The following is an 18,084-nucleotide window of genomic DNA, read 5'->3' as shown; positions in this document are numbered from 1 at the left end:
AAGGCACATATTTTCCAAGTATTTTCTCTAAGTCAGAACCTTTAAATCACTTTCCTACCAAGCAGGTTTTAATGAGGGCCTTGTGTGCCTGTTCTCTGGTCCCTGCATAGGTGACACTTTCAGCAGCAGCCCAAGCAGCACCCCCATGGGCAGCATGGAGTCTCTGTCGTCCCATTCCTCCGAGCAGAACACCTCCTCCAAAACAGCCTGCTCTGGACAGAGGACAAGTCATGACAAGTCGCTCCTGGACCTCCGCCGGACGCCGTCAGAGCTCTCAAACGGCCCCAGGAGCGCCGCATGTGTCAGCAGTCCCGAGTCCAGCTCCAGGGAGGACACGGGGCGTACAGATGGAGAGTCAGAGGACGCGCTCAGCCTGTCCTCGATCAGCACAGCACCCAGGCTGTCTCCCGCACCCAAAAAAGCCCCCCACTGCCGCGCTGACCTCCGGCCGGTGCTGCTTAATCGCTCCACCGCTCCATCTCTGAAATCACTGCATATATCTGAAGGTAAGCTCGTCATCAGGCCACGCCAGTTTACGCTCGCCTGTAATTAGTCCATTTATTTTGTTTGCCTCGCGGTAATGAAGTGGATAGGAATCTCATGAAAGTGTCACTCGCAGGATAGAATTCATAAACTGGATAGTTTTTATTGTTATGATTTACTCCTCCGGAGCTTTTAGGATCTGACAGTAGAGAAGTTTAACCGCGGTGCTAAAATATTATTTACATGTTTCATTTCCCGGCTTGTTTCGGTGCAGTGTGTCAGCCGCATGTGACTTTTGTGTCTTTGTGTTACTTACAAGGAGACACAAGGTATTATTTGTGTGTCCCTCAAGGCCGCAGGAGCTGCTCTGGATCTGTCCAAAATTTGTCAACACTGGAGTCCAAAGAGGGTTTAAAGCCCGGTGAGCACCCGGACCTGCCGCCAAAACAAGTGATCCGCCGCAGGATGGACACATCAGTCAGCAACGGATACCAAAGACCTGGATCAGTGTAATGAATTTTTACAAGCTAATAATTTCTCTCTCTATCACCTGCAGTGTGACGTCATCGGTGAAAGCTTTATTTATTACTTCATTTATTAAACCAGGGCTGAAATGATCAACCAACTGGGAGGAAAATTAACAATTATTCAAGCTCTTTTGGTTTCACATGATCGCAAATCTAATTTCTGTGAGGTTTGGATTGTTGGTAAGCCAGAGATTGAAAGCTGTCACTTTTTTTTATGAGAAACGGGCATCTATATGCATCTTTTAAAAAGTTTTCTGACCTTTTATTTAGTTAGCAGGATACAGAATGATTAATAATGGCCTTTACAACCTAAATTTTGTGGGTGTGTATATACAGTATATACACATTATACAGTTCTTGTGCCCCCACAAAACAACTACAAGTCAATAACGCTTGAGGACAACAGTTCAGCAACATTTCTTCCTGTCTTCCTCCCCCCCATCGCTGTCTCTCCCCTCTGAGTCGTCAGCCTCCTCCTCCTCCGTCTGTTTATGAGCATTGAGAGGTCTCCAAGATCAGATGAGTATGTGTTCAGAGAGTTATGTCTTTTCTGCTCTGGTGGGAGAGCTGGCTTTAATTACACTCTGCCTGCTCTAGGGTTGATGTGACCCAGCAGCAGTCTGCATTTGTTCTCTCGGGACAAATAGATTGTTTGACTTGTCATGTCTGAGCAGCCAGTCACACGCTCTCCCTCTCGAGTAGTTTCCCTGTATAGCACCCGCCCAGCCTGCCCTAGGCTCCGTTGTCCTCTTGACTCTGAGGTTGTTGTGCGCAGGGTCAAGTGCAGCCTTGTTATATAGTTTAACTCAGCGCCGTGCTGAACCTGAGTCCGCCCGGAGGAAGGAAACCTCCCGTATTGTCGTTATGCCTTTCACCTGATTCTAAACAATGAAAGACGCTGGCAAGGCTAAGAGAAAGTGAACAGACATGTTTTGGTCAGAGAAGGTCAGACGAGGCTGAATTTCATTTTGAGACGCTGATGTATTAAAATAAATTGCCATTTTTCCAACGTCATCGGACATATTTAATATTCCAAATACGAACGTTTAGTTTTGAGCTTTATGTGTTAAAAGCATCCTTTAAATAATCAAGTGCTGCTGTTTTTCTGATTGTTTCAGGGTCGCTGCCAGAGCACTGCTTTTTGAAAATGCCTCCTCCCCACAGTCTGCACCAGTTGGAAGGTGCTGTGAAAACATTACACCATCTACATCAGTTTTAATTAATTAGTCAGTCTTCAAAATCGTCTCATCTTCATATGACATTGCTCGCTTTTGTGGTGTTTACAGAGATGCCAAGGCGATGTATTCCTGCGAGGCAGAGCACAGCCACGAGCTCAGCTTCCCTCAGGGGGCGCTCTTCTCAAACGGTGAGCAGAGCCGGAAAAAGGCAGTTTTTACAGTAACTCCTTCAGCTGACGTTGACTTTACTACAGAAGTGTTCGCCTCATGCCTTCTTGCATGCATACAACTTACATAAAACTGGGTTTGTATGTGTTGTATACTCACAATTTACAGCAGAGATTTGTTCATTTGTGGTGAAATAATTGTGTTCGAAGCATGCCTCCCCCATATACATTTCAGAAATCCATTCAGCCCCAGGATTTTTATTGCCTCTAGCCTTTTTTTTTTCCCACTAAGAGATGACTTGGCCCACAACCAGTGCAGGCAGGTCACAGTAACCTAGTGATGGAAGGCACCAGTGCCTGTTCCCTGTTAACACAGCCAGCAGAGCCAGCAGCCGAACACAAAAACGTCAACAAATGCTCCCTACCATTTACGAGCAGGCGGGCCGCTTTTATTGCTCTGAACATTAACAGGCCTTTTCTTTTTCTTTCTGCATCCTTACTCAGCATATCTCCACTAGATTGTGTTAGCTGGTGCATCCCAGCAATGATTTCTATTGTTGTTATACTGTTTCTGTTGCTCTTGACGAAATTTAAAAGGCAGAGACGACTCTGAATCTGCTTCGATCTGCTATCCACCAAATCTTGGAGGCTAAGGGATTCTAATCAGCTTCCAGGAGATCAGGAGTCCGCCTCTCTAACTTTTTTGTGTCCCTCCTTTGTCTTGCAGTGTACCCGTCTGTTGAACCAGGCTGGCTCCAGGCAACATACGAGGGAAAAACAGGGTTAATCCCCGAGAATTATGTCGTCTTCCTCTAACAGGTGGTAAACGTTGCGTCTTGTTCATGGCATCCATGAAAAACAAATAATGTACAATGTGGTTGATTATTGTGATGCTCCTATTGTTGCTGAATTTCTACACCAAATGCAATAAAGCAGGCCAGTAACTGCTTTCACCAAAACATATACCTCCGTTTCTGTAATGACTCTGCAGAGATTCAGAAAGAAATAGGTATGGCATTATTATTATGATTACATGTAAATATATCACCCATCGACTGCACTGATGTTCTTAGTCTCTGTATTAGCCTACAGAATCACAAAACAATCATATCCCATTTCACAGATTTTATTCCCAGAAATATAATCATTTAACTTCCCATTATATCAACATAAAACCATCATCAAGTTATTAATTGAAATCTATTGTCTCATAAACATTTTTTATTATTAACTGTAATTGAACAAGCTGTGATTTAAAATGAGGATAGTAATCTATTAGAATCTAATAGAAAAAACAAAAAAAACAAGCATAATGGGTTTGCACCTTAACTTTCATGTTTATGGATCATTGTTCGTCCACTGAACCTGCTCACTGCTGCAGTGCACTTTCCTGTTCGCTCCACGGCGCTGTACTGTACGTTAATGCTCTTTCTGTAATTGCTCGTAAAAAATCATCATAACTGTTTATTACTACTCACTGTCACACCAAATATATGCCAAAAAAAAAGTCTGTTCTTGTAATGAAATGTGCATGAGACGGAGCCTGAAGCTGTAACGTTGTGGTACTGTACTCACTGGTACACTGGTGTACCAGTAAAGCCAATTAGATAATGTTATATCAAAGGTGACATTTAATAGTTAATGTTCTGTTTCTGTTACATTACCAAAGAACAAAGGCCAGAATTATCTAAACTCCAGTGATATTTTTTTTCTGCAGAACAAAAGAAAGAACATAATCAACAACGCTTTGGCCCTTCAGTTATTACAAACTGTAAGATTTACGCCAAAGTAAAAACTTTCTCTTGATTGTCCAAAATGTATTAGGGAGGGTTTTTTTTTTTTTTTTTTTAAGAGCCTTCTCTTGCCAAGATCAGGGTGTTCTTTTCCATTTACATCTCTAAGAATGTGAGGTGGCCTTGAACAGTAATGCTGGACGAACACTCCCTTACAGTCTGAATTTTTCAGGGGCATATCACGGAAATGGTTTTCATATCCTGAATATGTAAACGTCCATTTATATATTTGTTCTTTGCAATCATCTGCTGTATCTTGACAGTGCATAAACATGTCTATAAATAAACAACGTGATTTATTAAACCTGTCTACATTTCTTTGTTACAGGTACTGAGCGATAATATCTGATGTTGTAGCTCTCCTTAGATTTAGAGGTCCCTATCAATAGCTATTTTTGGTTTTTATTGCGCATTTTTCTTCTGTCAAGGCAGCAATATTTTACATCTCTTGTGTCCCATTTGTTACTCTAAAAGCTTAGTGACTTAAATGCGATTTGGTTTCAAGTTAAATCCCGGGATGAGGAAGGTGTGATCAGTTGTTTTTTCACTATGAAGGGATTTTGTCAGCTTGTGAAACTAATTTTCACTTTTGCTTTTTTTTACATAAATTACTACACTGACATAAAACATCACACACATCTCATTAACACAGATGCAGAATTTTAAAAAAGTTTGGGTGATTTACTGCCTTGTTCCAGATGTGTGTGGAGTCGTTTCCAATTCACTTACTCTAAAGCTTTTCTAGAATATTTTATGTGTGTGTTAGTAATCGTATTATTGGTCGTGTACTTTGTTTGTTAGGGGCAATGCAGTGAGGAGCAATAAATAAATATAAAATACGTTGGCATATAAGCAGCATCTTTATTTGTAGGTAACAAATAAAGATGTCAAGTAAGAATTATACAGCATTTTTTATTGGAAAAGGGTAACAGGAAAAAAAAACGTATGGGAATGAAAATTAAAGTTGGCTAGTAGTCAGGCAGGTTTGGTGATCAAACCTGCCTGACTACTAGCCATCTTTATTTCCCACAAATACTCCTTGAAATGAAGCTAAACATAAAAACAAAGCACTTAAGCTTTCTGGTGTACTTAATGATTTCAAGATTTCCCCTTTTATAGTATAGTTATATTCTAACTCATCATTTCAGCTTGCTCTAAAGTTTTTCTAGACAAATATTTTAAGCTTCACCTCCCTGTACATGCAGGTTGTCGCTTTGTGGCTACCCTAAATGAATTCACGTGAAGGTTACGTGGTGGCATTGCTCCTTTACTAACAATAGAATGTTTGTTTGGTTCCTTTTTTTTCTTTTCTTTGCAGCTTCAGTACAAAAATATCAGAATCTCTAATGATTTCCAAAACCTACAGTACACAAGTTGCAGGAGGGGAGATGGTGGAAAAGCCAGAACAATACAGAGGAGCTTTATTGACTGATCCCTATGAATTTATAATTTTCAAGATGTCTGTTAAAAAGATTTTAAGAAACATGTTCATTCTGTTTTACCTCACGGGATTCAGAGGTGGTTTTTTTTGGCAAAGTATAAATGCCTGATTACATGAATGGAGGATGTGAAGAATCCAGTAACTGTGAAATGATTAATCCAGTCACAAGCTGTCTCCACAGAGTTGGGATGTCTGTGCTGGCATCATCACTTGGTGTGGAATAAGAGGGGCCTCACCATGCCGGCCAGGACCTTGGGAAGCTGGGAGGCAATGACCTCCGACATCATCTCTGGAAACTCCACCTTCATGGCATCGGCCTGGATGAAGGTACTCAGACAGAACAGGTTGACCTTCTTCACTATCTGTCAGACCGACAAAGACATGGGAGAGAGATGTTTGTATTGGTACTCGTTAAGGTGGCATAGCTCAGTGCTGCTGCAGTCAGCTCTGTGAGGAAGCCTACATCGTGCATGGCGTCCATCAGCTTGGTGAGGCGGTAGAAGCGCTGGGAGCTGGCCACCACGCCCTTCTCCTTCATCTGGATAGCCTTGCTCAGCTCCCGAATGTAGTTTTGTCTCATTTCCTCAAAGGCTGGCTGACTTTTGAGTCCTTCAAGAGGCACTGAGAGCAGAAAGGATGCAATTTTATGCAATTTTGAATTTAGAAAAAGTGTTCTTCTGTTATAAAAGCTGAGAACAAAAGCTTGTTATAGAATTAGCAGTTTGCAATTATTGCCTTGGAAGGAATAAGCTGCGATAAAAACAACACCATATAACAACAACAATGTTTTCCAGGCATTGTAGAAGTCAGACTTGATAGCAGTTGCTACTTACAACTTGTCAAGGCCCAGTGACCATGTGCAACACTCCCTTTGTTGTGCAACTCTACCATAGATGGTCACCAAAGCTTCACATCTCTGTCTGCAACATTGTGTACTCAGTGTGGCTAACTCAAAGCAGAAAATCCCCCATAAGGGAATAATTCAATCTCACCTGTGTTGAGTAGTATTATGGCTTTCATGCAGAGAAACTCCTCACGGGTAACTTGAAGATTTGCAAACTCCTGAGGAATAAACTGTATGGCCAGGCAGAGGTCGTAAATCGGAGATCTCCTCATTTGCTCCCTGACAGACGAAACCATAAAAAGGTTTTATGTTTGTGAACGATCAACAGTCTATTGTTCATCCAAACTCATTGATTTGTGAACAAATGCATTAGAGTCGCCTTGACAACTCTCAATTATAATTCGTCATGAAACAAAACCCAGCTTAAATTGCCCGTGTGATTACGGTAACTTACTGGCTGAGGACCAGATCAGGTGCAAAGTATAAATATTCACTGGTGACATTCTGAAAGGAGCGCCAGCCGAGTGAGAACACCATGAGGTTCATCCACGAGTACTGGATGAGAGTCATCTGATCAGTGATGTGAAGATTACGAAACCCTTAGAAAGAAAATAAAAGTCTGTGTTACAGAACATTTGAACATTACATTTAAATTTTTTTGGAAAGTCTTTATTATACCATTTCCTGTGACCACTTGGAATCACTTATATCAATTATTCATGGCATTACAAAGCCCTCTATTACATACAGTATTTAAGGCTGAGACCATCACTAAGGCCTGCCGGTGGGTCCCCATGGCAACAACCGTGGTGACCCTGAGATGCAGAGACCCGTTACCTGGCAGGGACTTGGACCATTTGACGATCCAGAGCAGCTGTTTCTCGCACAGCCTGTTGAGGCTGTTGAGCAAAAGATGGGGAACGTCGGGCTGAGAGTTGTCATAGCCGGAGTACACGATTTCTGGTTCAATGTTTTCCAGGATGTTGATCATTTGTTGGGAGAGCTGAATCTCATGGATGCCTGGTATGCAAGCCATGCTGGTCAAGGCCTGATTGTCGCTGGACATGGCCAAATGGGACTGGAACATCAGGGACGGGGCCAAACCCAAGGCTTTCAAGGCCCCGAAACGCTTCAGCTTCCTGCCTGTGACATAGATGCAAAGCCCGGTTAAGATCTGATGAGGAAGGGTTCAGTTTGTTCCCATAAAACACTTTTTCACAATTATCTCATGGTATCGGTGTATTAATTGGCACTGTATAACAAATGAGTGGTACCGCCGAGCATCATTCCCGCTTGGTAGCACTTTCGGAGGCGACACGCCGGGCAATTTTTCCTCCGAATCTTGTCCACAATGCAGTCGTTCCGTCCCGCGCAGAGGTAGCTGTGATGACCTGTTGAGTGAAAGGATGCGGACAATGCACACAATTTTACCAGCACTTGATTGGCAAAGACGCAGGGAGCAGGAGGGGCACATAATGAGGAGGAAAAAAAGGGGTTGAAGGGCTCTCGACTATTAGCATGGCTACTCCACTCCACACCGAGACGGCGTTCTGAGAGATCTGAAGAAGAAAATTAGATAGAGGCAAGGCTGTGAGGACGGAGTGACATGGCCATGGTGAGACATAGTGGCTCTAATATATCTCGCGTTGCCAGATAACAACAAGAAAAAAAGAAAAAAAAAGAACACGGTGAGCTCTGGTCAATGTGATACTGTTGCCAGGAATCTTTAACAACCAACCACCATCAAAGGTCAGTTAGTGTTTTCTTTTAGTCAAGATTCAGGAGGATGTTTTTATTCTTGTGTGTGTTAGTAATTGTATTATTGGTCCTGTAGTTTGTTTTTTAGGGGCAATGCAATGAGGAGCAATAAATAAATATAAAATATGTTAGCACATAAGCAACAAATAGGTAACAAATAAAGATGTCAAGTAAGAATTATGCAGCATTTTTATTGGAAAAGGGTAACAAGAAAACAGGGAGAAAACAAAACGTATGGGAATGAAAATTAAAGTTGGCTAGTAGTCGGGCAGGTTTGGTGATCAAACCTGCCTGACTACTAGCCAACTTTATTTGCCCCACGCCAAAATACTTCTTGAAATGAAGCTAAACATAATAAACAAAGCACTTAAGCTGTTTGGTGTAATTAATGACTTCAGATTTCCCCTTTTATAGTTGTCTCATCATGCACAAGAAAAAAAAGCATCCCAAAACTTCTGCTTGAAATAATCTGGAAAATTAGTTCTTACTCACCTTCAACTGCTCTTTTAAAAAAGACTTTACAGCTCCCGCAGGTTAAGACTCCATAGTGGCAGCCAGAAGCCTCGTCGCCACAGATCACACACTGTCTTTGAGGTGGCATGCTGGAGGAAACACATAAATACAAGCAATGTGGTGAACTTCTCCGCACTGGCACTGACACTTGCAGACAGTTCCATCCCATGTGTTTACACAGAAGGAACACACTGGACATGTACCCCCTTTGCTCATTGAATAGAAAATTAACTTGTTGCTCAGTGTTTTCATGGAAGACAGATGACAGCCTTGATATGAATGAGTGGGAAGAGGAGACGCTCTATTGTCTGCATGTTTGTTTGCTTTGTGTGTGTGGTTTTTGTTCACTATGTCAGACTCAGAAATGTTGTTGACTGACTCATTACCTGGCTAATAGTCGGCTGTCACACGAATCATAACTTATGTTCATTTTTATGGAGACCTAACTCACATGAGAAGGCCTGTGTAGCAAACTGACATTCAAATCACCAGTTTTGATGAATATTGTAAAGTTCTGTTAATACTTAGAAAATAGTAATTACCCTGGGAATGCAGAGAAAGTTGGTAGGCTCCTCTGAGACAGGCTCTGGTTCTGGATCCCATCATAGCTCATGGGTGCAAACGGGTCATCGGCCACGGCTGCTGACTGGCACCAGTACTGGGGCTCAGCTGGAGACGTTTGCATGTGCCAGCGCTGAACCTCACTCTTGTACATGGTCACTTGTCCGGGTGCCTGCGCGTTGCCGTCAAAGTTGATGACCGCCTTTGCGCACCTGGAGTCGGTCCTTACTGGGTTTACCAAGTGGTCTGACTGGTTCAAGTCGATAAGAAAGTTTGGAGAGCCCTCAAAGCCCGATCTGGGAAGCCCTGTGGTCGCCGTGAAGCTTGTGGGCTCCAGTTCGCTCAGTCCCAGCTGCTGCTGCTTCCTCTCGGTGCCGCAGCAGGTGTCAAGAGCAGATAACTCAGACGAGGGATCAAAGTTTGGACAGGGGGTATCCATAATCACAGACGGCTCCTTTTCATCCTTGATGAACTTACAAGCTCCGGTTGTTGAAGAGAGGCTCAAACTCGCGCCTGGTAAACTTTCAGATGTGGCCACGTTCGCCCTCTGAACTTTCACTAAATCTTCCCACTGGACGCCGTCACTCTTGAAATAATCATTGCCGCGGTCATAAAAATATTTTGGAGGAAGTGATGCATCCAGACCGGTGCAGTCTTTGAAAACTGCGCAGTCGTTGCTTGAACTTAGCCCGTGGATCATTGTGCCTGCGTTTCCAAAATTACGCACAGACGAGGACGCGGATAATTTAGCGTTAGACTTACTGTATCCGGCTTCCATCAGGTCACTTATTCGTGTATCAGTAGAATCAGCGATCGAAGTGCTGATGGTGTTCATCTTGCCGTTTATTTTACTCTCCATTTGCTGAGCCTCGACCGCGCGCCGCAGAGATTGGAGCGCACCCGGAGGCTGAAAGGTGTGTGATAAGTTGTGGCTCAGAGACCTTCCTGTAATCCTCCTCCCCGTCGAGACAGGCTGTGACTTCTCCTTTCTTTCACATGGGGTCTAATCCTTAATTTGTTTGCAGCTGGTCAGAAAAGAAACTTTATCTTAATGAGAGCGTAATTATGATCTCTCCAAAAAATTTTTTAAATCGAGGCATAAACTTGGCACTTACAAGAAAAAGTCCTTGTTCTGGTTCTGGGTGTCATGTTTCAAAGTTGAATGAATATTCTGTCCTCTTTTCACAGGTTTCCAATATTACTCATTATAACAACCTCCACAGGATGCCAGGGAACGAATCAATGCAGAGCCATGTTGAAAGTTATGTATGGAGCTATAGTGCACTCAGAGGAGACCTAAAGTTCAGTCTGGCAATGAGGAGAATCGACAATGGATCACAATGCCAAGGGCCGTTAGTCTCCGCCCTACAGTTCATGAATTAAATACAAGATGGAGACGTTTTTAGCCAAATTAGAAAGTACTGGAAATATGAAGTGCCACTAGAAGAGGAGACAACATTAGTGCATTCACCAAGTTACCTTTAACAGCATTTTTTTCCCCCAAATGACTTGGCAGGAAGGTTTTAAATCTAATTAAGTTAAGTCTGCTAATGATAGATCTGTTTCCTGCAAAATATAACCACCCAGTTTCATATGTTTTCATTTTTTATGTTTCCATCTCTTCTGTGCTGCTTTAAAAAAAAAAAAATCAATTTATGCATCATGATTTTATTGTAGTGGCCCTGTGATGGACTGGCGACCTGTCCAGGGTGTCCCCTGCCTTCACCCTGAGTCGGCTGGGATAGACTCCAGACCCCCATGACCCTAGTGAGGATTAAGCGTTGTATAGATAATGGATGGATGCATGGATTTTATTGTAGACGAGTTAACTGCACCTGAAGAGACTTTGACTAAGTTAATGATATCTCCTGTTTTGTAGTCATCTATACTTCTTAAGGTCAGTGACTCATTCTTCATTTGTTCTCATCGAACTCACCCCTCTGCTATCCAAGTTAGATAACAGAGAGGGTTTTTATTATTAAAGGTAATCAGTCAAGTTTGGATGTTGCTGATGCATGAAGTTATGATGCACACACAGGCCTTGGCCCTATCTCCTGCGTCATGTTTCTGACAACTGAGGGGATTCTCACACGGTGGCACACATAATTCTTAGATAACAGTTAAACATTCATATCTATATAATGTGTTCTTCAATAATGGCCTAGTTTTCACACCAGACTTTAATCTGTGAATGAGGCTCACGCTGACAACCAGCAGCCTTCAGTTCTTTACATGACGCCATCTTCTGGTACTATTTCAATCACATAATGCGGACACATCAATGCATTTTATTGGGTTTCATCATGTTTTCTTTACAGACTTGTGGCAATTTCATCCATTGTGATGATTTAGTAGCAGTCATGTCTGTGGCTTCATTTTTCTTGACATAAATGCTTCAAAGCAGCTTTATTCAGGAGCTTGACAGCTTAAGTCTGATGGTAGCTTTTAGTCCTCTGGCCCGACTGTATGGAGGTGAGCTGTTTGTCTACATGACAGGTCAGACTGTTCTCAGACATTTGTCTTGCTTCACAGCATGTGCGAGAGAGCACAGCAGCATCTGCTGCGATGATTTTAAAAACCCATAAACCCTCTGTACTCCAGATAATGAACATTTTAATAAACATAAGAAATCAAACAAAGAGCTCCTGTGTTCTGTTTTGGATGTCTAAACCACAGTTTGGTTCATTAATTTTAAAGATGCAATACAGTAAAAAAGCAACTTTTCATCTGCATCAGAAGCTCTCATTTTAGGTGACTTACAAATTACCAGTAACATATTCAAAGATATTCTTTTATATTTTGTCTGAACTGCTTTCTGTTTTTTTTTTTCTGCTCCAAATGGATAAATGATGTCTAAATCAAACCAAATAAACAGCTGGCAACAGGCAGCATCATATGTTAGCAGTCAGTGGTGTGACAGAGCCTGAGCAACAAGAAAATAAATTCATCAGTGCCACCATGTGGTTAACTGTACTGATACAAGCAGATGAGAAAAGAGCATCTGATAGGTTATTTGCCAAAGCAGACAATTTTAAGGAAATACAAATCTTAATGAACATAGAATATCTAGTGTTATCAGGTAAGTCTAAAATGTCTATTTTGTATTTAGTCTGTCTGAATGACTCAATAATGACAATGTTTCCAGTAAATGCAGCTCTAACATTTCCATGTTTTATGAAAATATATCCAGCTCATCCATCTTGTCTCCTGTCTGTTGAACATGCATGTCTTCTCCCAGCTGCCGGACGAGGTCTCCCAGCGTCCTCATGTCACGGTTCCCCCTTTCCAACAGCTCATAGCGGAGACTGGAGATGTCCTGCTTGATCTGCTTCAGTTCGCCTGTGGGACAGTGCGTGAGCAGGAGCAAATCGAGTTTTTCATAATTTGCTGATCCGCACATGAAAAGCACTGCATCCAGAGAACTTGCTGAACTCACCTTCGTTCACTTCGTCATTATCTTTATCTCTCTGCGCTTTCAAGATGAATCTTTTGATGAGGCAAGTCATTATTTTCTGTAACGAAGAACGGACGGTTTGAGTCGCTAACGGGTTCTACAAAAACAAGATCTTCGGGAAACAGAGGAGCAGCTGCCAACTTGATCAGTGAACATGTTTGATTATACACTACGCGACTCTGACTGGCACATTTTCTGGCTGGTTACAACAGTTTTCCTTTGAGTATCTTAATGAATCCTCAAGGTATGAGGCACTAAAATGAGATGCTGGCATTGCATTTTTCATGTTGGGTAAAACTGCATTGGAGAAAGACAGTTTGTTGTTATTTGAAAAGCTCAGTTGTTATCTGGTTAGTCAGCACTTCGAAATGAAAACTGCTTTACTTGGTGGCGCGTTGGACAAAGAGATCCTTCCCCACTCTTATCTTCCTGTCGCCTCAGCTGAGATAAGAATGGCAAAAAGGAGAAGAAGCACAGTTAATGCAAGTACACTTGAGGCTTTGTAGACATGTAAACATTAACATTATTTTATATGCAACCAAATTATTCTTGGTTATTTCCTAGCTTGAAATATAATTTGTTTCAGCAGTCGTTGCCTCACATTGTTAAGCTCCATCTCATCGTTTGAATTTTCTTTGCCTGAAGGTACCTCCCAGAGAGATTTCCTTATCCCCAGCAGGAGGGAAGCTACAGACTTGGGGCTGGGTATGAGATTGAAGGGCACAGGCAGTGTGCCACCTTGCTCGAAGTAAGAGAACCACAGTTTAGCTCTGGCGAATTTCCACTCAACATCTGCATCATCCTGCATCGAGAGGGAAGAAAAGGTTATGAGGGCGTCTGAATAAAAAAAAAAGTCAGTCTTAACATCTGCTGCCATTTTTGGTTAAGTTAACATAATCCAAAAACAATTATCATACAAAAATGTTCATTATCATACATTTATAGTATACAAGACTGAAAAATAAATAGAAACTTAAGTCGTACCTCAATTTCTTGGAAGGAGCTGTTAAACATTGCAATGAGCATATTTAGCAAGACAATCACCATGATGATGTTGTACACTCCATACAGAACGTAGCCTGTATTCTCAATGAACTTATGGTTGATGTTAATGACCACTGACTTCACTTCAGACAATCCAAAGATGGCCCAAAATAACGTTTTAAAGCTCTCTTCAAGCCTGGAGGAGCGGAGAAATGGGAATTAAATTAGCATCGTGCAACCCAGTGTGTTAGTCTTGCATCATATTAATTCAACACAGATGGTATCCAAAGGCGCAATAGTAAAAATATTTAGCCTCTTTCCTAAAAGCTGCGTTATTGCAACAGTCTGTAGTTGACACTCACGTTGTAAAGGCGTCGTTGTGCTTTGCTCCAAGGTAGTACGAGTACAGATTGAACATTCCCACCATGAAAGCCACAAAAACTGTTACGAAGACCACCATGAATTTAAAGATGTCTTTTACTGTTCTTCCCAGAGAGATCTGCAAAGGTCCAAAGCTCTCGTTGGCCGGCAGGATGTATGCGATGCGAGAAAAGCTCAGCACGACTGCAATCGCATAGAGGCCTTCAGAAATGAGCTGCGGGTCGGAGGGCATCCAGTGAATTCGAGCTGGAAAATAAAGAAAGAGCTGATTGTGAGTACAGTTTTTAATGCTGCAAAATGTCCCTCTGTGCTAGGATTCCTAATTTAAAGAATGTTTTTGATAATGACTTAATCAGAAAGTGAAGTAGTTAAAAAGATGCTGTGCGGATACGTTACACAGCTTGGTGGTTCTGGGTCTCACATTAAAAAATAATCACCTATCCGATTAATGTTTTTTCAGTCAATAAGTGTAACTCTGGTGCAGCCTAATATTTTAGCCATTTTTAATAATAACAACATTTAAGGTTCATTCTGCGAAACAAATTATGAAATTTGCTGCTTTTATTATCTGAATTCTTTGATCCACACGTACCCAGCTGGAAATATTGTATCTCGAAGGGCAAAGTCATGTTGGACAGGTCCGTGTGGTGCTTGTCAATATAGCACTGAGCAGAATATGCATGCCAGAAAGCCATCAGTCTGGCAATGAAAGAGGTCATAAAAATGGCCAAAATACTAAAGTCAAGAAGGTTCCAGGGTTCGGAGATGTATTCCCTGAAGTCCTGCGACCAGATATCTTTACATTCCTCCCAGATCTTCCCTGTTACGGAAAAGAAAATCGCACATTTAGTTGATAATTGTAGCATTGATATCATTTAAACATGTACAATCTTGATAAATACATTTACTCTGGCTGTATACGGGCAAAGCCTGTGTAATGTGGCTGCAAAGTTTTACCTGTAGAGCTAAGAAAAAGTGTTACCTTGCCTTTTTTGTCTTTGGAAAGTCATTACCAGTTTGATTTATTATGGTTCATGTGGTAGGAATACATAATTATCTATGTGGGCAATTTCCTAGCGTGATAGATGTTTGGGGATTTATAACTCCTGAATGACTCGTGATATCCTCGGCCCGGCATGCACAGGAGTGTGATGTAATTGTAAATGTAGGAGCCTGACTTGAATCATAAGAAGCAGACATGACTGAGGGTCAGAAAGATGAGGGAAAGGGAAAAAAGATTCACATAATGTAAGACATACTAAGTTAGCGGGAAAGGATTTGATAGGTGGTTGTGATTTGCATGCCAGAATCGGGGAAACACAGGATGGATGGGAAAGTACTGTCTTGACCTATGACCCAAGATATGATGAGGATCTCCATCCAGGTGAACGGGGTGGTCTTCATACGGAAAAGCTGCGAGGGGTAATCGTGGGCGGTCATGTTAGGCAGCAGTGATGTTCCCCCAAATCGGTCTGCTGCGTTCAGGACCAGCAGGCAGAGAAATATCATGAAGGAAGCTGCATGGGCCACAAACTTCAGGAAAGGTCCACACATCAGTTTTCCTAACTGAAGAACGATAAAGAGAACATAATTTTACCATGATTAGGAGTTACATATTTGTACAAGCCATTCACCAAAAAGAAAAACACATCTGTGGAAGAGTTTTATAGTCGTAACTCTCATATATTACTGCTTACAGCGTTTTAGTTGCTAGCATTGTTGTAGCATTGGCCCAACAAACATGGAGCCACAACATCGAGCCCAACATTAGTTCCTTTAGTTCTGTTAAAAGTGTCTGAAACGTTGCCGTGAGCGCATTAAGTCGAACAAAGTCTAACAGTTTTGTGACTAACCTTACTTGACGGCGCTATCCAGTAAATACAGGCCAGGACAGGCAACCCAACAGCTACACCAAGCACAAGAAGAATTTTTACTGCCGTGGTTTGCTCACGTAGCCCGGACAAGTTCTCGTACCAGATGGAGAGAAGCTGCTGTTGGCAGTTTGGATGTGCCACAAACTGTTTTTTTTTTTTATTGGAAATAAGTGCGTTTGGTTTATGTGTTTGTGCGAAAAAAAGACAGACAGGAAGAGGGGAAAAAAGATGGCTTATTTTATGTTCAATTAAAGTTGAAGATGAAAACAAGTAAGATAAAGTGTGCTTACCTTTTTGAGTTCGTATTTTATTGCCAATTTTAACCTGATAAGATTTTGTCTGCTGCAGGTTTCGGAGCTTTGACGTGATTCAGTGTCCCCGTTTAAAATGGCCTCGACTTCCTCCGTGTTTCGACACAAATCCAAGAGTCCCACCACAAAGTCTTTACACTGCATGGACAGTTTCTTATAGTCATTCTGCAACAATGAAAGTCAACATATATGACCCCTTAGTGTTATAATAACATGATAAAGAGCTATATTTGTCTGTAAAAAACAGTTCATTTTAAAGTTAAATACCTTGAACTCCTTTTCAGTGTTGGCCAGGACTGCCAGTTCATTGCTCAGATCCAGAGCTGCCATTACTGGGTCTTCATTGGAGAGGCAAAGATATGCCGGACTGGCCAGACCTTTGTATGCATTGATCCGGGACTGTGAATGGCTGAAAGAGTCGTACCTCTGCTGCTCGCTGCAGGTCCTGCACTGACAGAGGTAGTCATGGGGTCGCTCTATACGGGCCCCCTTCAGAAGCAGTATATGCACTATTTCATACTCGTGGCACTGGGAGGCCAGTATGATGGGAGTAATGTCGAGAGAGAAACGTGTGCCGTCCTCATCGTAGGAGAAGAAGTCATCGTGTGTCTCCGCCTGGCTGGGGCTGTTAGTCAGCCTCTGACCGTCTGCAAAGGCCTCATGACTCAGTATGGCCTCTACAATGCGGGTGTAACCTTTACTGATGGCTAACAGCAGAGCGTCTCCTATTCTGGCAAAGTCTTTCTTCTGAAGTAGAAGCTTTGTAACTTCTAAATGCTCGTTGGCAACTGCCAGCTGCAGTGCATTCTGGCCCATGTAGTTCACACAGTTGACATTGAGGCCTGGCAGCTCTTCGAGCATCCGCCTCACTTCAGGAATGTTACCATATTCTGCAGCTTCTAAAAACAGTTCCTCTGTTAGAGAAAGGCAGGAGGAAGACTGGGCGTGAAGCAGATAACCAGCTCCTCGCAAAGCTTGTCTCCGGGGTTTGGCTGCAGCATGTCGTAGCATCATTCCTCTGCCTTTATTCCTCCATCTAAACACAAGTCAACATATCTTAGTCATAGGATGCCATTGTCATAGGACTACAAACACAGATTGTAACTTTGTAAGGCTATTCCTGTTACGCTAAAAAATAAAGCCACTCCCATTTCAGGGTAAGAAGGATTTACTGCTAAATTCTTGCTAAGCAGATACAATAATTAGTCTGTCTGTTTATTTATTATACCAACTCCTTCTATTTTTCTTTGGGAATGAGACAGCAGTGACACAAGCAGTGAACTGACAACAAAGTGCAATGCACAGTTGGTCTCAGCTGAATTATAACTCACACTACATGTGTGACACCACCCACAGTGTCATCATCTGCTCTCCTTCATTTCATGGCATCACACTGTCCGTCCACTCAGCCTCTGCCTGATAGCCGACCACATTTATTTTACATTTCTGAACTACTGAGCAAAGATGCCATGTGTACTATTATACACCGTGCCACTGGTAAATCATAGAAAACTTTGTGAATGTGGCGTTCACATACTTTCGACTAAGATCTACTAAGTACTACCTTACACCAGTGACTATTTTTAATATTAATTACATCTTCTGTCTTGGCCAAACGAGTAAATCAACTTTATGCCCTATAATTAAATTGGAATAACATGGTTACCTCTGGAGCTAATTGCTTCGGGGCAGATGATAAAAGATGATGACAACACCCCTTCATTCAGTCATAATTACAGCAAACATGATTTTACATCACTAAGCAATATAATGAGCGAAAGCAGTATACTGAATTTGAGCAGTGCCAAATGATTC

The 18,084-nt window shown here is 42.0% G+C and overlaps 3 protein-coding genes across 8 annotated transcripts in view; 1 reads left to right on the top strand and 2 right to left on the bottom strand.

Moving 5' to 3' along the window:
• arhgap42b (Rho GTPase activating protein 42b) overlaps window positions 1-4,452 on the top strand; it is a 67,890-nt gene extending 63,438 nt beyond the window's left edge. For 2 of the 4 annotated variants that reach the window (XM_008289501.1, XM_008289499.1), the window contains 5 exons: window positions 111-506; window positions 836-992; window positions 2,129-2,191; window positions 2,297-2,376; window positions 3,083-4,452. In XM_008289501.1, coding sequence (XP_008287723.1) covers window positions 111-506; window positions 836-992; window positions 2,129-2,191; window positions 2,297-2,376; window positions 3,083-3,171 — 785 coding nt within the window. In that variant the 3' untranslated portion in view covers window positions 3,172-4,452. Of the gene's footprint in view, window positions 1-98; window positions 507-835; window positions 993-2,128; window positions 2,192-2,296; window positions 2,377-3,082 lie in introns of all 4 variants that reach the window. The other 2 variants (XM_008289498.1, XM_008289500.1) reach the window with 1 other exon arrangement.
• A 1,343-nt stretch (window positions 4,453-5,795) lies between these two features.
• pgr (progesterone receptor) lies at window positions 5,796-10,124 on the bottom strand. Of its 3 annotated transcripts, none has more exons than XM_008289496.1 (9): window positions 9,589-10,124; window positions 9,247-9,456; window positions 8,684-8,793; window positions 7,708-7,824; window positions 7,271-7,576; window positions 6,888-7,032; window positions 6,582-6,712; window positions 6,053-6,210; window positions 5,796-5,951 (listed from the first exon to the last, which is right to left on the bottom strand). In XM_008289496.1, the coding sequence occupies exons 1-9, from the start codon at window positions 10,122-10,124 to the stop codon at window positions 5,796-5,798; spliced, it is 1,869 nt and encodes a 622-aa protein (XP_008287718.1). The 3 variants fall into 3 exon arrangements, with proteins under 3 accessions (XP_008287718.1, XP_008287719.1, XP_008287717.1); XM_008289497.1 differs by having other exon boundaries at window positions 9,247-9,684; window positions 10,033-10,124; XM_008289495.1 differs by having other exon boundaries at window positions 9,247-10,124.
• Window positions 10,125-11,622: 1,498 nt separating this feature from the next.
• Window positions 11,623-17,280, bottom strand: trpc6b (transient receptor potential cation channel, subfamily C, member 6b). The gene is made up of 11 exons (XM_008289507.1): window positions 16,537-17,280; window positions 16,249-16,434; window positions 15,938-16,102; window positions 15,434-15,650; window positions 14,677-14,904; window positions 14,066-14,330; window positions 13,704-13,899; window positions 13,321-13,521; window positions 13,104-13,160; window positions 12,702-12,777; window positions 11,623-12,604 (listed from the first exon to the last, which is right to left on the bottom strand). Exons 1-11 carry the CDS (start codon window positions 17,278-17,280, stop codon window positions 12,438-12,440), a joined length of 2,502 nt encoding a protein of 833 aa, XP_008287729.1. The 3' UTR covers window positions 11,623-12,437.
• Window positions 17,281-18,084: the final 804 nt, after the last annotated feature.

Source organism: Stegastes partitus, unplaced genomic scaffold, assembly GCF_000690725.1.
Source record: "Stegastes partitus isolate 25-593 unplaced genomic scaffold, Stegastes_partitus-1.0.2 Scaffold619, whole genome shotgun sequence".
Lineage (NCBI taxonomy): Eukaryota > Metazoa > Chordata > Actinopteri > Pomacentridae > Stegastes > Stegastes partitus.
This window is presented reverse-complemented; position numbering and strand designations above follow the sequence as displayed.